This window comes from Chironomus tepperi, unplaced genomic scaffold (genome assembly GCF_022539635.2).
Source record: "Chironomus tepperi strain 1889 unplaced genomic scaffold, CSIRO-AGI_Ctep_v1 contig_260, whole genome shotgun sequence".
In the NCBI taxonomy this organism is placed as follows: Eukaryota; Metazoa; Arthropoda; class Insecta; order Diptera; family Chironomidae; genus Chironomus; species Chironomus tepperi.
In genome coordinates, this window is record NW_027226382.1 from 1,149,618 (window position 1) to 1,172,629 (window position 23,012).

At 32.7% G+C, this 23,012-nt stretch overlaps 1 protein-coding gene across 1 annotated transcript; it reads left to right on the forward strand.

The window, feature by feature from the left end:
• The first annotated feature begins 10,463 nt into the window (after positions 1 to 10,463).
• LOC139091733 (G-protein coupled receptor Mth2-like) lies at positions 10,464 to 12,261 on the forward strand. The gene is made up of 4 exons (XM_070641893.1): positions 10,464 to 10,476; positions 11,212 to 11,449; positions 11,756 to 11,938; positions 12,065 to 12,261. The coding sequence occupies exons 1-4, from the start codon at positions 10,464 to 10,466 to the stop codon at positions 12,141 to 12,143; spliced, it is 513 nt and encodes a 170-aa protein (XP_070497994.1). The 3' UTR covers positions 12,144 to 12,261.
• The last annotated feature ends 10,751 nt before the right edge of the window (positions 12,262 to 23,012 follow it).

Genomic DNA, 23,012 nt, shown 5'->3' on the forward strand with positions numbered 1-23,012 from the left:
CTTGAATTTATTTTTTTAACAAACGTCATTTTTGAATGACTCTTGAAATTGCAATTAGAAACAACGAAAATGAACGGAAAAAAAATCAAAAAACTCCCATAAATTCTCTTTGAATCCATTTCTGTAGCAAATTCAAATTTTCATGTATTCATTTAAATTAAGTATTTAGAAACTCAAAAAAAAGGTTGAAATATTTCACTAACGAGTAAGTAGATAAAAACATCAAAAAAAAATTATTTCGTAAATCAAATCGTCGTTTAGATAACAAAAACTAATTAAAAACAGCAAAAATATAAAAAAATTATCAAGAAAAATTTTTATATGTCCAACAGAAAAAAAAATTGTAATTTATAAAAAGGCTGAATAGTAAAAAAAAAGTTTATGAGCTAAAAAAAATGGCAGAGAAAAAAGCTCACAAAAAAAAGTTTAAGCTGAACAAAGTATTACATGCCAAACTGAAAAGGTCGGAAATACAACATTGTGTATGTTAAAAAAAATCAAATTTTTGTCCAATTTAAGAGAATTAAATTTAATTGGTCATCATTAACAGCAATGGAAGAAGATCCTTCACAGAATCTAGAAAAAAAAAATAAAATGAATTGACTGAAACAAATTGAAATATTTGTATGTGTTTTCATCATTATCAATTCCTTTTGTTCCTTTTATGTATCCCATAATTTATTCCTTTCACACTGCTGCATATTTACCCATTTTCATCATACAGGAGGAGGGATGAGACTGACTGATGAGATTTAATTAAAGGAAAATAAATTTCATTCAAGATTTTATTAAGATGATGTAGAAGCTAACAAGAAAGTAAACTTTACAGTTTGTTGAACATCCTTTCCATAAATAAAATAAAATTTAAGTCTGTGTATCCCTTCACATGTGAAGTTTTTATGGTATTTATATGAACATCATTCACAGGGGTTGTTATCGTGTTTTGTGACTTGAACTTGGTGAGGATGTAATTGAAATTATAGGATTAAAAAGGCTTTAAGCAGTTTGTTCCTTGAAAAAGATTAAATGAACTTGAAGACATAACTTTACATCCCACAAGTAATAAATTAAAGCAAGTCGGCACCTTTGGAGCAGAAGTTTTATGGTTTTTTTACAAATTCTTCTTTTACAGGACTTATAGGAGTGCTACACGGGCTTAATCCAAGATGATTCTAGGTTGGAGTCGGATTCAACCAAATCAAGCCCCACGCTAAAGTCACGATGTACTGAGGACATTATTTTCTGACTTCTTAACGTCATCTGCGTTACGAGTACCAAAATCCTTAGCGAGGAACCAAATTTTGCAAAATCCGATTCGAACCCAGAGTCATGCCTCGAGTCATGTCAAGAACTATCGATTAAAAATTTAACCCTATGACATCGTGGCTTCGGCTTGGCTTGGTATCGGAAATGGTTTAAATCAAAAATTTGGAGCCACTCCGGCTTGGTGCAGAATTTTAAATCAATTTACCGACTTGTGCTATCCAGAATAATCATCAAAGCTTCCGTTTCTAAGCATCAGATCCAGCTTTTTCCAAACTTCTTCCAAACATGTTTCTTCAAAACTTCTGCATCCGATCACAACCATACACAACAAATAATCCCCAAAAGGACAATGACAAGATCTCGAAAGACATAGTATGATATACTTCATCACAAATTGAGTAAATTTAAGCATCAGCATATTTATTTTAAATCATGAGACAACAATCCCTTCATCATGCATCCATTCTTCCATATTTAAGAATCAAATTTGTATGAATCATAAAAGACTGAAGATGAAAATCAGTGCATGAACATTATTTTATGGGAGTAGAAAGTCTTCCTTGCTTTTTTATGATGAGCTTAAATGATGAATAATAGGAGAAGTCAAGATTCACTTTACATCAAGTTATGCATTTATGAGGGATATGTAAGTATAAAGAATGAATAGAATGACTTTATTGAATATATGTAGATATTCCATCGATAATGCTTCTCAATTCGATGTATTTATTTCTATATAGACATAAGACGATTATAGTTGTTGAGGAGATTAATGGAGGATTAAAAGCAAAAGAAAAAGTTTTTAAGGAAAATAAAGTACTTAGCAATGAAATATTTGAGTCGGAAATGGCATGTTGGAAGTGGTCTAATGGCAAAAATATGAAGATTTTCCTCCTTTTCTTAATATAATTTCAGATCAAAGGATATAAAAGAGACGTGCTCAAGAAGTGGAACGAAAGTTTGTCTTTATTACGAGACGTAACGAGGGTTTTGTGTAGTCGGAGATGTGATTTGAGCACTCGTGTTAGCTTTGCATGGTCGGTTCTTTGATTGCAAACTTCTTAAGCCGATGTCGCGACAAACTGCTGCTCAGGAAGGAGCCCCCATGCTACGACACTGTCTCTACGCCACCAATAAATCTGACAGGAAAATGGAACTTTTAACTATTCATAGACATCATATTTCCACTCATCATTCATGAGAAAAAGCCAATGGAAGAAAGTTCAATTTAATATTCAAATGTGAAGCTCAACTTCTTCCTTTCCTTTTCGTATTGCTTAACCAAAAAATAAATTTTATTTTATGATTTTCTTTTCGTTTCCTTTTTTCTTCCAACTTGCTGCTGTCTTATTTTCAATGAAAAGGCACACATTCTACAACCCTTGAGCCAAAATGGAAAGATTTTCGCCAGATTTTTTTTCTCCGTCAGATTTTGCCAGATTTTTGCAAGATATTGGACGATTTTTTTTTGCAAAAAAATCTCCGTCCGATTTTGAAAGATTTTTGGACGATTTTGCCAGAAAATTTTTCTTGCATTTTCTGGCAAAAATCGGACGAATAATAAACGTCCGACTTTTGCCAGAATTTGCCAGACATAAATTTTGATAAAACGTACGAAATTTCTTCCAGTTTTCGGCCCGATTATGGAAGATAAATCTTTCAAAAATCGGATGAAAAAGTCTTTCGAATATCGAACAGAAATTAAAAGATTTCTGAAAGATTTTGCCAGATATTTTTCAAAAAATTTTTGGAATTTTCTGGAAATCTTAAAAAATTCAGAGTTTATACTAGATTAAATGTATGTTTAATCTCAGCCTTTTAAAATCACTGGCTGTTTCTACCATTCTTAAAATTTAATAATTCTTTTATTAAGCAGATCTTGATCATATATCCAAAATGATCAAAATGGAAGTTTATTATATTGCAAAAAAGAAATTTTGCAATTTCCTTGGCCAATTTCAATTCTGTGTTTAGATTATTATTTAGAAATCTATAATGAATTTGTCATTCATAAAAACTGATTTCCGAATCTAAACAAATTTAATTCATTTACACTTGAATAAGATGTAAAAATAATGTTTGTTTACGATTATATAATAAAAGTAATAGTAAATATTTTGTAATTAATTTTTTTAAATAATTGCAATATACCTAAATATAATTCAAATAGATATATTCAAAATATAAGTATGTTTTACGTTCGCAATAAGTTAATAACTTATATATGTCTTTAGCCATTTAGAATATTATATAATTTCAGATAGCGGTGGCTCAGCGGTTAAGTATAGGACTTCAAACAATTTTCAGAACAAGCGATCCAAGGTTCGAATCCCAAGACAAATCTGGCATAATCTGGCAAAAATCGGACGAGTATTAAAGGTTTTAAAAAGATTAATACACTTGTGAAGTATATGAGAAAGCAAAAAAAAGATGGGAAAAATTAAATTTTTAAAATTTTTTAATTAAAAATCTTGCATTATCTTTCAAAATCTGGCAAAAATCGTCCAAAACTTGCATGCAAGTTAGTCAAGTTATGGACGATTTGTCTGGCAAAATCTTGCAAAAATCGGACCGATAAAAAAAATCGGTCCGATTTATAGCTGTTTTCTTGCATTGTCGTGCAGTTAAGGATTTTCAATGTATGGAAAATCTTGCAAAGTCTGGCAAAAATCGTTCTCGGGCAAAAATCTTGCATTCAAATTCTGGCAATATCGTCCAAAAATCTTGCCATTTTGGCGCTAGGGAAAGAGACACTGACCATAAATTTCATCACAAATGGATCAAATTGAAAGCTTTCCTTTTCTCTCGTTCTGTCTTCATTTATTGCCAAATTCAGAAATTTATGACTTTTCGGCCTCTCTTTGACATTCCATTATCGTTCAAATTGCCATAAATAGCAGTCTTTCCGAGTCACAAAAAAAAAAAAAAGGGTTTAAATATAAAAGAATATAAAGAAGAAATCAATTTCAATTGAATTGCGATGAGAGCAGCAAGGGGACAGAATATTTTTAAGGCTTATATTTATGGCATAAAATTGTTGTTTCGACCTTCAAGTTTTTACTATAAAAAAGAGTGTAAGTTGATTTGTTTATCCTTGAAGTCTAAAATAAGATTTATTTTCGGGCAGTAACAAATTGATGGATCAATTTTAATATTTTTTAAAACTAGATAAGCAAGCACTTAGCGACGGATTCAAAGAAAATTTAAGAATGTCGGGAAATGGAACAGAATACAGCCTGAGCTAACTGGCAAGAAAACAGGTACTGCGATTGATGATCGACTCTGTAAAGCTAGGATTTAAGATTTTTAAGGATGAATAATTTTTAAGTTCCAATCACCATAAGGCGGATTCTCAAGATATTATGCTAAAATGGGTACTTCTACTAGTTTATCTTCTTGTTGCTCTGTCTTCTTTTTTATGGTTGTGAACAGGTTTCTTTTTCTAGCTAAAATGGGTACTTCTACTAGTTTATCTTCTTGTTGCTCTGTCTTCTTTTTTATGGTTGTGAATCAAGTGATTTTCCTCTTTCCAGCACTTCGAGTGTCTTTTACGTTCCAAAAAGTATTCCTGTCTATTTAATAATTCAATGAAGTATAGCCAATCCAGCCCCACTTCTTTCTGTTAATCTCAATTTCAATAACTAATTGTCCTGTCATTGAATACATTGCATGCTCACTGTTGCTAATTATTCCCTAGAATATAAGTCGGTTGATCGATCCATAATCCTGCACCACGATGGCGTGACTCTGGCATGATGCCAGATTTTAACCGTATCTGGTGTCAAGTCTATGTTACTCCGGTCTAGGGTAAGATTTTTGATGGATTAACAAACTTTTGCTATTAGGGATTTATTTGACATCTCCTAAAGCCGCAGATCTTTCGTAAGCACTTGTTAACGAAAAATTGAAGATATAAGTAAGCGAAGTGGCCACTTTCATGGCAAGCCTCACAGGCATACAGTGACATTAACATTACGTTTGAGTTAAAATCTCAAAAGCTTCGCAATGATTTGACCCTGCAAAAATCATAAAATTGATACTCAATATCTCAACGTGCTTCATTTAAGATCTAATCTTATGATAAAATTGAAAAATAGTTTAGAAAATTAAAGATCAATGATAGCACTTTTACGACCTTGATTAATCAGCTATATAGTTTTAAAGTCCTTTCTATAAGAACACTGATACAAATAATGATAAGACTCGTCAGATGAGAACACATAAAATCGTTGATAGCACACGATTTTAAACAACTTTTTCACAAATGGACTCACTTTTCGATATTGTTAATGAAAATTTTCTCATTAGTATGCTAATTCCTTTTAATTCCAACCGACACTTGAAATATGCAAATTTTATGCATGCTACAAATTACTCCTCATGTACAAAAATCTCTACCATGATGTTCATAAAAATTCATTTTCATTGTAACAAATAATATTTCCGAGCAGCACAGTGTGTTCTGAAGGGCAGCGGTATGACGCCGTATTCCCATCAGTGACGACGAGGAATTTAGAAGCGGATATAATAATGAGCTTTATGAGTTATTCGAGGATGCTGATAGATGACATAGCAGAGCAGTATATCATCTACCGGTAAGATGCGAAGATATTGACGACACCGTGACGGCTGATTTCGCCCATATACCCTAGATGGCAAGGAATCAGCAACAATCGTCACATATATGAACGGTAAGATGTGAAGATACCCTGACGATACTGTGACGGGTGATTTCTAACCCATATACTCTAGAGGCAAAGGGCATGCCCTCAAGAGCCGAATAATCTGAGAGCAACGCTCACGAGGATGCTCACTTAGTGTATTTGAGGTGAGTCAGCTCTCTCGAGCATGTTCTTTGCCATGTTAGGGATATACAGCGAAAAATACGGTTCCTCGCATTGTGGCAAAAGTGCGGGCTTTTAAGATCAAGAAAATCCACAGTGGTACCTAAAATTAGTCCCGTTGCATGTCAGGATATGCTGCTCGGGCTTAAGCTTATGATAAAATTATTTTACTTCCACATGAAATGTAATAAAATACTGAGAACTTTTTATTCCAGCATAAACTCAACAAAATTTTACCACTTGTGAATTAAATAATCATACATAAGGCAAAAAATGTGCATTTTCAATTACGATTTCATACTGGTTTAGTTTTTTTTAAGCCATTTTCTTTCATGTTAATTAACGTTGTTAAAATTTATGATTTATAATTTGTAATTACTCGAACAGTTATTAGTGCTACATGAAAATGCTTTTAGCATAAAAAATTATGAAAATGAAAAGGGTTTTTCATTCAATTCACATGAGGGAGAAATGCTTTTGCATGAAAAATCCGCGAGTTGCTACTTTTCAGTTTTTTTTATCAACCATATTCAAGAATGCACACGATCTGAATATACATATTTAATGTAAATGGTTGTACAGCATTTTAATTAATGAGATTAATGTGTAAATAGAAATGTATGAAATTATAATTTAATGCAAGATATACGAAAAAAATTTCTGGTTATTGCACTTTATTTATAGATTGTTTGCTTATTATGTGAACCATTTTAGTGATTTGAATATGCAGCTTTAGAATATTTCGTGTCAAATGATATCTGCGTCAATTCAAAACCAATGTTACCAGATGGGTCATTTCATAATCAGATGTAACAAACACGTTAGCTCTCGGGTTCACCAAATAGCTGCAGAGCTGAATTTTGTGCATTTTAAGTGCACGTAATAAATCTATCTTAACTCTAGTATGTACCAACTGCTGCCAGAAATCCATACCACATATTAGAGTGGAGTCAAACGTGGCTTTAGTAGTTAACACAGGATACGTTAACCTAGCAAGTTGCCATCCTTAAATACAAGGTAAGAGAGCCGAATTGGAATTTGAAATGAAGACCAACCCAAAACGGAAAAGAAATAATGACTTAAAGCTCAACAGTTTGAATGTGCAGACTATCTTAAGATCGAGGACATTGTTGGCATTAGGACATGATTTTTAGCACTACATGTGTTATATTGCAGCTATCCATGAGCATCCCAAACTACAAATTTACCGTTATTCCTTAAAGCCCGCAGTTTTTGGCAAAACCTAGTTAGCTTCATTTAAGAGGGAAGAAATCTCTTGTCTGTACCTAAGCATTAACTGCTAGCAAATCTGCAGCAATCGTATAATTGAAGTGCTTTGTACTGTTAGTTGATTTTTGAAATAGAAGAAGTCTTTGATTCAGATAAAACGTGTGTCATTACTTTATGATTTCTCAGTGTTACCAAATTAGAACAACAATTTCAAAAATCGTTGTTGACGTACCTACATCTAATAAATAATTTAAATTTATATACCTTAATTGAATTCTTTCGGAAATTTATTTATAAAAATCAAACAAAAAGTTATGGATCTGGCATTTAAAAAATTATTCCAAATTTATATTCAATTCATCCTCTTTTCAGCCCATAGAGTTGTTACGTAATTCATTATATCAAGCAATTTCATTTCCTCGTGTATGAGGGTGCAAAAATTTTTGTAAAGTGAAATTTATGTCAGCAAAAAAGCTTCCACCAACATTTTTGCATGTCATAAATAAATTTTTCCTCTTTCATGCTTTTTGCTGTTTCCGCTTACAAATAAACAAAAAAAAAGCACAAATGAATGAAAATGGAGCACAAAAAATTCGCGTTCTTGCAAAAAAAAATGCTGCAATAAAACACTGAATATGGAGGAACTAGAATATGTAAAAGAAAATGCTCAATGCATTCCATTGTCGTTTGCTTTTACAGATTAAGGTGTTATTGTAGACAAAAGCATTTACATGTCATGTGAGATGAAAGCATTAAAGAGCTGGGGAATTATTGTATCATAAAGCATTCAGTTGAAAAATGAAGATGTATGTACATCACACCCATAAAATTACTTGATTAAAAACCTTCATTGCCTCTTTTAACACTTTATACTTTTTCAGCTTCATTCCTTCGCGTGTAAAAATGATGAAAATTTAATGAGATTCCCACATATACATAAAGTCAACTAAGTGAAAAATGTAGCGCATCGTAAATAATTTCATTAAATTCTATTAATCCATTAAATATGTTCTTCATATTTCCACAACATGAAGAAGGGAGTAAAGAAAAGGAATTTATTCTCTAATTTGCTAAAATTTCATAGACAGCTCAATAATTTTCTATATTTTAGTGATTTCAACACATCCCCAAGGCGTCTCTATTTTATGAAAAAGGAAAATATCTTGTTGCTTTTATATTTCTTCAACTTTCCCACTCGATACGCATATATTGAAGCTTGATTAACATTCACAAAATTCCTTGTCATGTCGCTTCGTGTTTTAGTGGTATCTATATTATGCTGCGAATAATTGTGTGGTCTTATCAAGATTAGATTGTCATATTGTCTTTAATTTTCGGTATAACAGGTATTAAGAGTTTTTCTCTGAGTTTTTCACAATTTTTCTTGAATTATTTAAAAGCTTCAATATGTCATTTTGACAATATGTTGATATGTGACAATGATGTATTTGTGGGGATCAAATGATGATTATATTGACATGATAGTACCTTAAAAACTTGGTAATGTCCTTAGTCATGAACCAAATGCCGTATGTGGCTTGGAAGAACTCGAAGCCAAGTCAAACTGACTCAAGTCGACTTCAACTGTCAATTTTAACATTGCCGACTTAGAGATCTTACTTATTTACTTACTGTTACCATGTTCCTGTGTATTCGGAGCATAGTTTACAACAAAAGGCTTGTCATCTGACTCTGTTGCTGGTCCGTCGTCTAGTTTGCACTATTTATCTGTCTGCACGTTAAACTGACATTCTTTCAACATTGTTCTATGCCAAATAGTTTTTGGAACTTCTTGGCGACGCTTCCCTTGGATTCTAGCCAATAGTAGTGTAACAAACTTGTGTTTCTATTCCAGCAATGACATTTTCTGTTATAGTTTTCTTTCGATCTGTACGTTCAATCTATTCGTACTTTCTCATTTGTCAGACTTACAGCACTACTTCTCAGAAATCATAATTTACTCAAGAGTGTCATAAATCCAATCAAGTGTATTTTTGTCATTTCTACCGATAAGCGTTTTTTCCACAAACTTCCCATCCATGTCTATTTTACTTTCTAAACTTCACTTTTTTCTACCCCCGCTAATTCTCCCTTTATCTCACCGACAAAAACATACATGTGTGACACATAAGAGGGAAAAATGAGGAAAATATGATTCAATGTTGATATATACACATAAACTTCTTATGTTATTATCATCCCCACTTTTACTAATCCACATATGTATTTCTAGACATATAGTATGTGTATAGATGGATGAATAAATAAAATTTGACAGTAGAGGAAAATTGAAATGAGGAAGAATGGAAGTGGAATATGTGAAAAAAATGCTTTTATTATTTTATATGCAGATAATATAAGAATATATAAAGATGGTAGCGATGTGACTTAATAGCTAATAATCAAGAAAGGTAAATGCCAAGTTCATGCTTTGCTTATTGAATGGCTGATCATTTTCTTTCGATTACATCTTCTGAATTAATTTTTTGTGAAGAAACATTTATGCATCCCGACCGACACATGCATATCCACTTATTTTCATGACATTTGTCTGCAGTGCAAGAGTAAAGAATTTCATACAAAAAGATAAGAATCTTAATACTGTTCCGAGCAGCATAACGTCATCGATAAATTTTTGTTACTTCCTCGTGGTGACAGTAAGATGTGAGAATAACCTGACAGTCATGTGACAGCAGATTTCAGCCCATTTTTCAAATAGAGCGCATGCTGTTCGTATGTATCAAATAAACTAAAATAATTATATTTCTAAATTGATTCTAGATTCATAAACTCAAAAAATACAACTACAAGCTTGAATACTTAAATTATTTTGAAATACATGGATATTCATATCTTGTGATTTCATCAATTTGACTCAACATAATAACTCATCTGTTGTTATAAATTATGAACTGTACTTAAATATAGAAATAAAAGTTAGTTGCACATTATAAACAGAACTAAAAGGAGTTGAATACAAATTTAATGGAATTTAAAGGAATTGTGATTTGTTTCCTTTTAACCTCTTTAATTTTAATAGGATGTTATTTTTTATTCGAGGATGAATTTAAAAGTTCATATCTTGTTCCTTGTGATGAGAATGACTGTTACTCTGGTTACATGATGTGTCCATACTGTAAGTTTGAACTTGATTGTTTTAACCAGAGTTCGAAGTTGACTCGACTGCATACCCGAAAGACATAAAGGATAAAGACTCGACCACGGAACGTTAGACCGTTAGACCGGTTCCGTTTGACGTCCAAATGATGTTAATAAATGAGCTTTAGCGGAGCCTTAAAAGCTTTATGGCAGAGCCTTCTTCCTTTGTGTCATTAGGGCATGAAGTCGAGTCGACTTCGAGCTCTAGACATAAAACCCTCAAGTTCAAAAAAGTTGACTTAAATAAATATTTGTACCGTCATTTAGTCATGTTATCATCAATACCATTTCTTGTGACAACATTTTTTATTTATGCCTTCATCTCGGAAATAAGAAATCTTCATGGCAAATGCCTTATGTCATATGTATTCTCATTTGCCATTCTTTACGCAACATCATCTATAATTGAGCTCAATAATAAAGTTTTATTGAAGCAACACACCGAAATATGCTCAATACTTGGATACTTGTGGATGACAGCTATATTATGCTGTTGTTTTTGGTCAAATGTATTGTGTTTTGATATTTGGAGGACATTTAAGTATGATATGTATTGTCCATAATTAATCGAAAAAAGTATTAACTAAATAAAACTTTTATAGGTCCAAACTAAGGATTGAAAGCAACTCAGTGTTCATCCGATACTGTCTGTATGCTTTTGGAGTTCCATTAACACTTGAAATCATATTTTTCTTATTGAATCATTATGAAGTCGTTCCTGACAAATACAACAACAAAATTGGTGTGAAGTCATGCAAAATTTTCGCAAATCATGATAAACTTCCAAAAATAATTTACATCTATGGACCATTAGCATTTTGTCTGATTGTCAATACAATCCTTTATATCCTTACTTCTATAAAGATTTACAAACATCAACAGAATACTACAGCATATCGGAGAGGAACCTCATGCAAAATATTCTCTAAGAAGAACATAAACTTTAATAAGTATTGAAATAATTTAAAGCTTGTGACCAGCCTTAGCATGCAAAGAGACCGCTTTTATGGTACAGAAATACCACTACGTCTCCTTAAAATGGTCCCTAGGAGCCTAAGCCTTAGGTTCCCTATGCTTTGTCCTAACAGGCAAAGATACCCACTTTTAGGTGCCGTAGTTGTATTTCTGTGCCATGAAAGCAGGCTCTTTGCATGTTAGGACAAACCTCGAAGTCGATATGAAAAAGCCGGTTTTAGTCAATTCTACGTTGACTCATCTTCTAACTATGCTTATGACTTAATCACGTTAATTTACAGATCATCACTGTATATGCGACTTGCTATTGTAATGGGAGTTCATTGGATCGTAGAAGTTAGCTCCAGTCTGATTGGAGATCCTAGATTGTATTTTGTGGCTTTCGTTCTGTTCAATATGCAAGGACCTATTATTTTCCTAACTTTTGTGTGCAATACAAGAGTTAAATACATCTTAAATAAGAGGTATGTATCTTGAACTTTATGCTGCACTTGAGATCTCGTCTAGACACATTAGCGTGTCTTGACACATAACTTAAGCTGCACCGTTGACAAAAATAATAAAACTTTGTTCATATTTTGTCATTTTAGATTTAATAAAACCAAAAAATTTGCATCACGTGATGCGTTAACGGAAATGGAGATGTTCATCATACAAATAGGAGAGTAGGGGTTTCAATCCCGGGACAAAATCTCAATCCCGGGATTACGGGATTTGAAATCTCAATCCCGGGATCCCGGGATTAATCCCGGGATTGGATGATGAAAAAAATATCAAGTTTTTAGTCGAATTCCATTGCAAATGTAATACTAATAGTTTTATTAGAAATTTTGAGGATAAAAAAAATCATTTCCAGTACACAAAAATGTAGTTTAAATAGTCAACGAGACAAATTAATGACAAAAAATTGCCAAGATTTGTGATTTCAAAGCCGAAATCAAGATGTCAATATCATGCTTTCTCAAAATCCCAATCTAGATAGATTTTTGGGATCAGGAATAGAATTTTCGGGATTCCCGATATCAAGAAAGCATAATCAACACAGAGTTTGCCTAAATTTTTGAGATCTTTGGTACGCTTTAACAGAATTTTAAGAAATTTCATACAAATAAGTTTAATTTCTGGCCTTTCAAAATATTAACAATTTAATATGAATTTTTAAAGAAAGTTTCAATAAATTTTTGTTATTTGATACTGTAAAGCCTCATTTTTAACTTTAACTTCAAAAATTGTGGATGAAATTACTATATTATATTATTAGACATGATTTTCAAACGTGTGATTCTTAATTTTTTTAAAATTTTAGACTTTAAACTTGAAGTTTTTGTATCAACATCAAATGAATTCTCAATCCCGTAATCCCGGGATTGAAGCTTCTCCATTCCGGGATTTCGGGACCGGAAAAACGTCCGGGATCCCGGGATCCCGGGATGCGGGATCCCGGGATTGAAACCCCTATATGAGAGTAATAAATTTTTTATGACGAAAATAAAGTTACTAATTCAAAATGATTAATATATTTAAATATAGTCATTTTATTGGATAGTCATGTGTATAACTAGAATAGGAAATGTCTAACTACACAGGGACCAGGATAATTGATGTTATTGCTCGATAGTCGTCCAGATCAATGACTAGGACCCGGAGATATAAGAGATCCGGATAGTACACGGACATACATTTGATCATGGGCTAGTATCGTGTCAACTGCGTGTAATCTAATACACGATAGAACTATTTTTTGGAGACATGTGAAGGACCTCCCTTACATGAATCACACAATTGATCTGTACGGCCAATAAACAACAGCAACTGCGTGTAAGGCAGTTTTCAGGGCAGTTCTACTTTATACTTGAGATAGTTTATACTAATCTGATGCTCTTCTTCTTATTCTTCTTCTTTTTTGCTGGCCGTAAAGATCAACTGTGACCAGAAGTTGAAGTCGACTCAAATTTCATATGGAGTCGATTTGACTTTTTCATACAAAATCGGAATAAACTTCGAGCTCTGACTGTGACTGATTGCCTCTCTTACTAGCGTACGAGCTTGGCTATCAGTCGACCCTCGTTACATGTCGGTCTAATAGGACATCATCTACGAATAAGCATTGAATATTTCATTTCCAACAATTAAACCTGATTTGTCTTCAATTTTCCTACAATCAATACTCTTCCTGTAATCAAATCTCATAAGAAAATAGAAGAAAATTGCCGAAATATTAAAAATTCATTTTGTATTCAGACACGATTCGAATGTAAATTTATCTACTGTCTTCATTTCCTTTTCATTTTCAGTAACTAACCAAAAGATGCATTTGAGTGAATTAATCACCGCACAATTTTTTTCTTTACTTCCAACAAAAATTTCATATGCTTTACATTCACATCACGTAAATCTGATTCATTCTCCGTTATATGCGTCAAAACCCTCAATTTCTTTATTTTATAGATGTATCTCCCATCCATCCATTCTACTACCTATCACTCTTTCTTCTTCCTTACTACTTTTTTGTTGTTTCCACGTATAACCAACTGATACACATATGATGGTACAAAAAGAACTGAAGAGGGAATTTCAGTCATCAAATGTAGTTAAGTCTGCCGACTACATTGATCAATGTTGACGGATATTTTTTTCCTTATCTTGTGGATATATATTTATTGCAATCAGCAACCCTTAAATCATTCTGACATTCGATGAACTGAGTACACAAATATTCATTAACAATTTTCATGTGCTCGAACGTGATCTGATTTTTTTTCCTCAGAAACGTAAGCAGAATGACTGAGAATAAGAAAGAAGCAGTCATCAGGATAAGGTCGGTAGATATTTCTTTATTTCTTCTTAATTTCAAAGTTTTTTTGTGATGCAAATTTTCCTAGATAAATTTTAAACTTTTTCTGTTTTTTTGGGGATGTAGCACAGCATTTTATGCTTATTTTGTAGATGTTTTGTAAGTGTATACTAGATTAAATTTAAATTTATTGGGGAGATTTTGCTGAATTTCAAATTGCTAATCAAATTTTATATTTTTTATGGCCTTAGATGGGAAATAAAAATAGCTTTTGATGAGTCATTGTAGACTTGTAAATAATGTTGTTTGAATTTTTGATTATGCTAGGGATTCTTTTTTTTGCTCATACAATATTGTAAATGTAGATTATATAGATGCGTACGTTCAGACACATGAATGATTTGAATATTTAATGAGATCATCTAAATTTTGTAGATTTTGTTTCAAATTTCTCATAAACAAATTTTGCTTATCATTTGAGGATTTTTTTGATGCAATTAAGAACGAGGATCATGTAGATGATGATTTGGGACGTCCACAAATGATGTTGGGTCCAAAATTGGGTCTTCATTCTTAATTCACTCGTATTTACCTTAAGTTACTTTCATTGTACAAGTTGATTTGGAAAATAGTCGGTTGTAAGCCTAACCATTCAAAATTTGACTGTGGTGCTGTCACACAGCCAAGGTGTATTGGATATGCTGTTACTCTATTATTTAATGTAATTATTCCGGCACTTAACTTGGTTGCCAGAAGTTTATTTAGCGATATCAGAGAATACTACAAGAAGGTATACACTTAAATTTTGGTCAGCTTCGGAGTCAGACTTCTGCTTCTTCAATTCTTCAAATGATGGATGTTAATATAAAATCAGCGATTAGGTGCAGATTATCTACCAAAAAATTGGATACTCAATACTCACAGATTTGACGGAACACTTATTCAGTGAAGTGTTTTTAGAGGAAGTAGGAGTGGGGGTACTCAGGGGATAGTTGGGCGTTGGCTACGATCCTAATGCCAACCCTCCATTTATCCACAAAGTTATGTATCTGGCTGTAAATCAACTCAAATTAGGTCTACAAAACGTGAATTTTAAATAACAAAATCTTCATCACAACATGTATCGTCACTAAAAAATTAACCATTGAATAACATCCAACATTCAAGAATCTCCCTTAAGCATCTGCTTCACTTCTTTAGTAACTAAGAGTAAAAGCTATTTTCATGAAAAAAAAATCTAATTAAATTAATAATTAATTTTCACCTAAAAATCATCATAATTTTCATAGCAAGTCGAAAGATGCTTCTTGTTTTAAAAGTAAGTCACACTGAATCTCTCATTTCTTCTACTTTCTTTTATGCTTAGCAAGGTTATAAACTCATAATAAGCTTTCTTGTTTTTTTTTTCGCCCTTTTTCTTCTCTTCTTTTTCGCGTTATAGCACAGACAAAAAGGGACTTGGATGTTGGGCGATGAGAAAATTGCAAGCATTAAATTTTAATTTTCTTTTCTTTTATGCTGCTCTTCTCACTAACCAGAATAATTCAGTGTTATATTCTTCTGAATTAAAAAGTTTTGCTGCTTTCCTTTTGAGCAATTTTTATCAGCTTTATGAAGTAAAATTGCATTATTGTAGGTAAATGGAAGTTGTTGTCTTGCTAACAAAAGGTTATGATAACGTTTTTGGACAGTTTGTAGCTTATAAGCCCGAGCTGACAAGGAGAATGATCATGATTCATGATTTATGACTCATAAGTATACTTATAAAAATGAGCATGTTCAATTACATTGGTTGAGTATACCCATAAGTACACTCATTTAGATAAGTATGCTCGCTGTCTATTTGGTTCCCTAGCAGGCAAAAAAACTGCTTATAGATACCGTAGTGATGTTCCTGTACCATGAAAGCATGCTATTTGCCTGTAAGGGGCTTATGTCACATGTTTGTTTCTTAGTTTTTAGCACTAACTCGAACAGTATACCGTATTCGCTGGGATACCACTACGTCGCTGCATTAACGGAAAGACACGAAATTGCTCAGATGGCAACTTGACTGCAAACTGCAACTCATGTTCAAGCAAAAATAGCTGTTTGTCACATTTGATCACTCAGATAATAGACACCATTTAATCATTCTGGTCGAATAGTGGATGATATAAAGCTTCTGACTACAATCTTGAATTTGGATCCTTGACTTTTCCTTAATACTGCATTGCTCCAAAAAGCAGCTAAAAATTGTCAAATAAATTCAATTTCCTCAAAAAGACGCTAATATCCCAACTTACATTTACAACTTCATTCATAGTCCGAATCATAAAGGAAGCTGAAAAAGGTGCAAAGTAGTTTTCACGACTGGAAAAAAATATTCATGAATTGTTATGATTAAAAAGTTTTTTAATTTACTTGACTCTGCGAAAAAAAAAACTGAAAACAGCACCGAGAGAAGTATAATTTTTTAGTGTGGCAACAAAAAACCTCAATTTAGCTTTGAGTTGAATATTTTTACATAAAAATAATAAGACAATAAAAAATAATTTTCAAAAGAAACCTCATTACCTATTTATAATAACGATAACTGCTATAAATGGCTTCAGTGCACCCCTCGTGCAATTTTTTTGCTTTTTTTTGTATGATTAATTAGCGGCAGATGGAAAGAAATTTAAAACTGAAGCATGAGAAGCGGTTTTAATTGACAGAAATTATCGGCAAAGATCAAAGGAAATAAAAAAACGTTTTTAACCCTCAAATCATCCGGTGCATTAAGTATGAAAGGAATATTAATTTTATGGCCAAAGCGATTGTTATTTTGTCCAATTATTTGATGGCCGAATAGCACCTCATGGTAAGGGAACGTTCATTTATTATGTAACGCGAAAAATCAACTTCGTGACTCTGATTTGGTACAGGATTGATTCGATTTAAATCAGTTAAAACCGGTATCAGAGTCATGTCGAGCTTGTTTTGGATGCTAGATTGATTAACACTTGACTTGGATGGTCTTCCTCAAGTGCACCTGAACAAGACACAGTGTTTGCAAGGTCATCGCTATGATGTCGTATTAACGGTCAATTGCAAAGCTACGTGAGGTCACCGTGACTGCAAATTTCGAAAATTTTTAAGGCGAAAAATGCAGTTTTCTGAACTATGCTACTGATATGTATCATTCTTGTCTATCACAGAGACCTGAAGTCATCAGCGAGGGATTGCTTTGGAAATCAGGTTGCATTTTAGTGATTGGTTGGTCATTGCAGTATTTTAAACACCAGATTCAGAACAAAACATAGCAAGAATGAACCTCAAGTCAACATGATCGTGACTTGATATCGGATTTGGTATATATTCAGAGTCACGCCGATATGGTTCTGGATTTTGCATCAATTATTCGACTTGTTCTATTCGGACTAGTTATAAGACATTTTCCATTAACATTACTTGATACCCAACCAAAAGATGTAGTAAAACTTCAAGCATTCTTCCAAAATATTACGCTAAAAATTAATCAACCGCACGAGATACACAAGAGAAACGAGCCTATAATTACCTTCATTTTATTTTATAATTTATGTCAATGAAAAATTTATGTTTAATGAAAAAAACAAATGAATCATCAGTAAATCTTTCCTGCGGTCACAATATTTTCCCATTTTCATGTTTAATTTTTCATTGGCACTGCCTCTTGATTTCACATACAATTTGCTGAGTCTGTTGAAATATTAATAAAATTAAAAAAAAAATGTTAATAAATTATGTTAATTTAATAAAAAATTTGCGTTGGCTGTCACAATTTCTTGTTCACTTGTTGTGTTAATTCACCTCATGTTTGCTTACTTAGCGCTGCTTTTTAATACCAATGTTCCAGCTTGTCAAATCGTTAATCCAAAATTAATTCACTGACCTTATTGTAACTTGAACAAGACTTTTTGTGTTTTAGACATAAAAGATAACAGCATTTGAGCTTGTAAGGCAAACTTTAAGATTTTTTTTACGATCTGTGGATTGATCGGCTTGTAGCTTTTTTATATGTATTTCGTGAAATGTCACAATTGCGGCATGTTTGAAATTTTTGGATTAAATCAATGGCGATTGTCACAAATGTTTTAGACTGAAAACAAACAAATCGCAAAAGGCTGAACATTTGTAGGCGAGAAACATTTTTTGGTCAACATGAAATAGTTAGTTTAGTTTTTCTAGAAATTCAACTATCTATAAACCCGAGCGACACAAAATAAGAAGGCGGCATACGGTCTTTTATTAACTCCAAATGGGATGTGCTTCTGTATGGCTTTCAATGGCCTACGTATGACTTTCCTATATAAGAGTTCCCACATTATAGACGCTCACAAGACGCCCATACAGGGTAACACTATCAGAATTTGTGGATGGTAAGAGATCTCGAGGAAGACTAAAGAACTCCTAAATTGGATATAATCTTAAGATAGAGTTGGCTTTAGACATTCTCATCATCGCTACGTGTGTCGCTCAGAACCAAATAGAAGTATCCTCCTTGTAACTTCCACATGGCCTAATAGACACAGACTTTAGCCTTGAAAATTCCAGGGGAGCCTTCTAAAGTTTTGTCGCTTGTTACCAAAAGGAGGTCGAATCCGTTTAGCTTCCATATGCCTGCTAAAAAGAGGGGCCATTAGAGAAGCCTCATTTCATTATGTGTCGCTCGGGAAAATTAAATCTATATATTTCAATCAACTGGAATCAAAAATGCAAAATATATCCTATTGAGTAAATAAAACGTCATTTGCATCTACATCGCAAATTGATTGCTAAAACCTCATTTTCATGCTATTTGCAGTCAAAAAATGCGTAATGTACACCACCCAACAGTAAACATTACAGTACATGAACACATGTACATTTTCACTTCATTACCAGCAATTTGTAATAATGGCTATGACAAATAATAAAAAAAAAATAAAATTTCGTACATAAATCAAAATTTCCAGAGAATTGTTTATTTGACGGCTCAATAGCTAAATAAAATAAAGTACAGAATGGAAAGAAATTAAAAATTAAATCGGAAGCCACATAAAAAAAATTTTGCAAACAAAAAATTCAACAATGGCAACAATAAGTGTGAATCATTTTCATACACAGAACTCTCGTTTTTGTAATAATTGTATTCTCCACATCACAAGCAAGTAAGCCCCCCTATCGACAATGTATGAATGAAATAAAATAAAAAAAAAAATGTAATCGTATTCTATTTATTGTAATTTTAATTGGATTTTATTGAGCCTCGCTTTATACTTCTTTTTTTTTTTGTTATTTATTCACACAACAATATGAAAATTTTGGTTTTCGTATTTGAAGAACTACATGACAAGCCATCCCACAATATTAAATGCAATCTACAAATGATTAAACAATGTATACGACTGGGAGGTGTCACCGCCTTTGTAAACATTTAAATATACAAAAAAATCAGCTACACATATTGTTTGTGTGAAGAGAAAGCCGTCGCGACATTCAATCATAACACAACAAAACGACACGGTGAGATCTTCTTTGCTTACACATTAAATTATTCTTTATTTTTTTTTGTTCATTCTTGCTTTATATCGTCTTCACATGGAACTCGGCATATTGTTGTTGCCCAAATAAAGCAACGTAACAATAAAAATGAATGATTGAAATTTCCTCAAATAAACAAACAATTTAAAAATGAGATGGAGTGATTTTCATGTTGGTAGATTATTATCGATTGTCTGACTTACGTTACATACATACGCGTGTCTGTCTGTGCAAATTGTGCGTGGGTGTGAGATACATAAAGGAATTGAGACGAGTACGATAGTTTTGGGGACGTAGTTTTAGAGACGCATTTAAAGTTGGTCAAGAAATTATTTAGTAGGGCTTCTTGTTGGCCAGACAGAATATAAACAGAATAAGGAACAGTATCCTGTTATACAACTTATTTTAATCTTACTTACTTAATTAATTCGTTGGCCATAAAGATCAGCTGGAATCCATGGTCTCTCTCAGTTGACGTCATTCTGGTTCCATTGCTGATTACCCTTTGCCAATTGCAATGCCAAGTGTAGCACTGTCTCTATTCACAGTCTCCTTCCAAGATCACTTAATCCATCAAGCATTCGATCATAATTCGGCGTGACTCTAGATTGGTGTCGGATTCGGCTTAAATCACAAAGTAAATCCAGACCATATCTGAGTTGAGTCGGCCATGTGCCTGATTTTGGTCATTTAACCGACTCATGATATTTGTGCATGCGTTTAGTTCTGAGTATTATGCAAACTCTTCGTAATAAGAATCAGCATTTGATGAAAATCGAGCTCATGTCTTCAAAAAAGAGAACATTACAAATGCCAGTTCTTTTCCCTGACCGCTCTAGTGACCTACACCACAATTAACTTGTTCTTACACTGACAGATTTGCCTAGATCAGCTCGATACCCTGTCTACTCTGGCATCTCACCAAACAGTCAAAAGTTCAATAATGACCACATTTTCATACTTAAACGGCTCGCTAAGTAAACATTAAAGGTGCCTATTGCCTTTAAGGTGTGTAAATAAAATAAAAATAAACTTGAAAGTTGCTTTTAAACTCCAATTAAATTTAACATGAATCTTACTGTGTGTACAGTGTTTATGTGTCATTAATCTTTCGAGTATATTGTAGAGTAAGGTAGAGGAGAGGATAAATTGCTGAAGAGCATTAAAGTGACTGCAGTGGAAGCCAAAGAAATAGAAGAATGAAAAGTAAAGAATTATTTTTGCCATTGCAGCAATTTTCTATTTGATTTATTTTTTTCTCATGCTGCTTGTTTCAAAGGAAGAAATAATTCGACAAGTTTTATGTTCCATATTAATATTGAGAATTTCTTCCGGAATTTTTCTCTTTTATGTGCTGAAAAGTTGCTTCTTCTTCTGCTGCTCAAATGTGTTCACATTATGTCCATATTATATAAGTAAAGTTAAATATTTTCCTATCAAAGCAAAAGCAAAAGGAGCAAAAAACTGCAAAAGAAAGAAAGTTTTAATAGTTTTATACTGCAGCTTTTCCGTCTACCCATACCCATTCTTGTCTACCGAAAACTTTAAAAAAGGAATTTTCCCAAAAAACTTTCTCATTGTGGAATTTTTTTGACATTATAAAATTTTATGTACGCAAACAATTCTTAAAAGTCATCCTTTAAAATGACATTTTATACAACATTCCATTCCTATTTCCACTTAACACTATTTCCTTTACTTCCTTTATACATTCATTTAAGATAACTAATAGAGATAAGAGCTTTTTTATACGACAGTTCTGAAAGGAGACGAGAAAAAAATTAGGACAATGTCTTAAATGACATTGAATTAATTTGAAACTTTTTCCATCAAGATTTCTTGTTGTTCTTTCATTCTCCCTTTTGTCTGCTTTAAAGATGATCTTAAGTTTTTTATGAATTTTTAAACAAGTTGAGGGAATTCGTCGAAATAATCAATAGTGAACTTGTTGAAAAATGCTAATGAAGGAGGAAATCTAGACACAGATCTACATAATAATAATATTTTGTTATCTACAAATTACTATATTACATTTGGTAAGGGAAATTGACAAGTGACAGCGATCAGCGTGACATCTTAGGGGCCTCCCTAATGGATCACGATTGATATGTGCGGCTAGCAAATAAGTAGCGATAGAATAGGTATCAGGCAAATTGAAACATCAAGCCTTCCCTGATAATCAAATTGATCTGTATGCTTATAGAGAATTAAGAATAGATTTAGTATGGATTCCTTCGTCGATTTTGTACAAAGCTACACTTAGTTTTAAGCTCATGAGAATACTCACCTAAATGAACTTGCTTGTGAAAGTTTCGTCAATTTTGTGTTAGGCAGGCTCAATTGTTTAACATTCATAAGCAGGCTTACTCATTTTCCAAATTTTCTACACATGCTCATGATCCTAGTGAAATACAGCATGGGAGCGTATGCACATCATGCAACCTATTTATCAACTTCAAATGACCGTCTTCAACATGAAATGTTAGCACCTCGAAGGTCAGTAATGGAGGCTTCTTCATTTATGTGGTTCGGGAATCAAATCATCTATTTCTACACTGATTGTTTACAGCAGATCAAACTAGCGATTCAATTCTTTTTTTATCTATTCGTCTATTATTCCATAATCTATTATGTTTCGGTTAATGTACTTCTTTCTGAAGAATGCTTAACACGTATAAAATAGCACAGAACACATGATGAACCACACAGAACACATGAGATTTGTTTAATGACATACAATACGTTTTTTAGGAAGTTTTATACGTTCATCTTCTGAATTTATAATTTACCTCCTTACTTCCTTAGGAAAGCCACACATATTCCCATTGTCCATTCAGAATATGTCAAAAATTTGCCTCTATCTTCAAACAACTTGTGCCAGTTTCTAACACAAAAAGACATCATTTTTAAACAATTCATGAAAGCCTCTATTCTACATTCAATTGTTAGTCATAGAAAATCCCTCAACAACACACCATCAAAACATTCATGCTTACATTTCAAAGTACAAAGCAACAAAAAAGTTTCCTTTGTGTTGATGGAAATGTAAGGCTTTGTGTACTTTTGTGCTAAAATGTGGACATGTTTGCAGAAAATATTCACGGAAAAAAAATGAGAAACAACAAAAAAAAGCTGAAAGGAAAAATTCCATGAATATTCTGAATAAATTCTACAAAAAAAAAAATATTCCTCCTCTCGTTGCCTTTATCGTACGATAC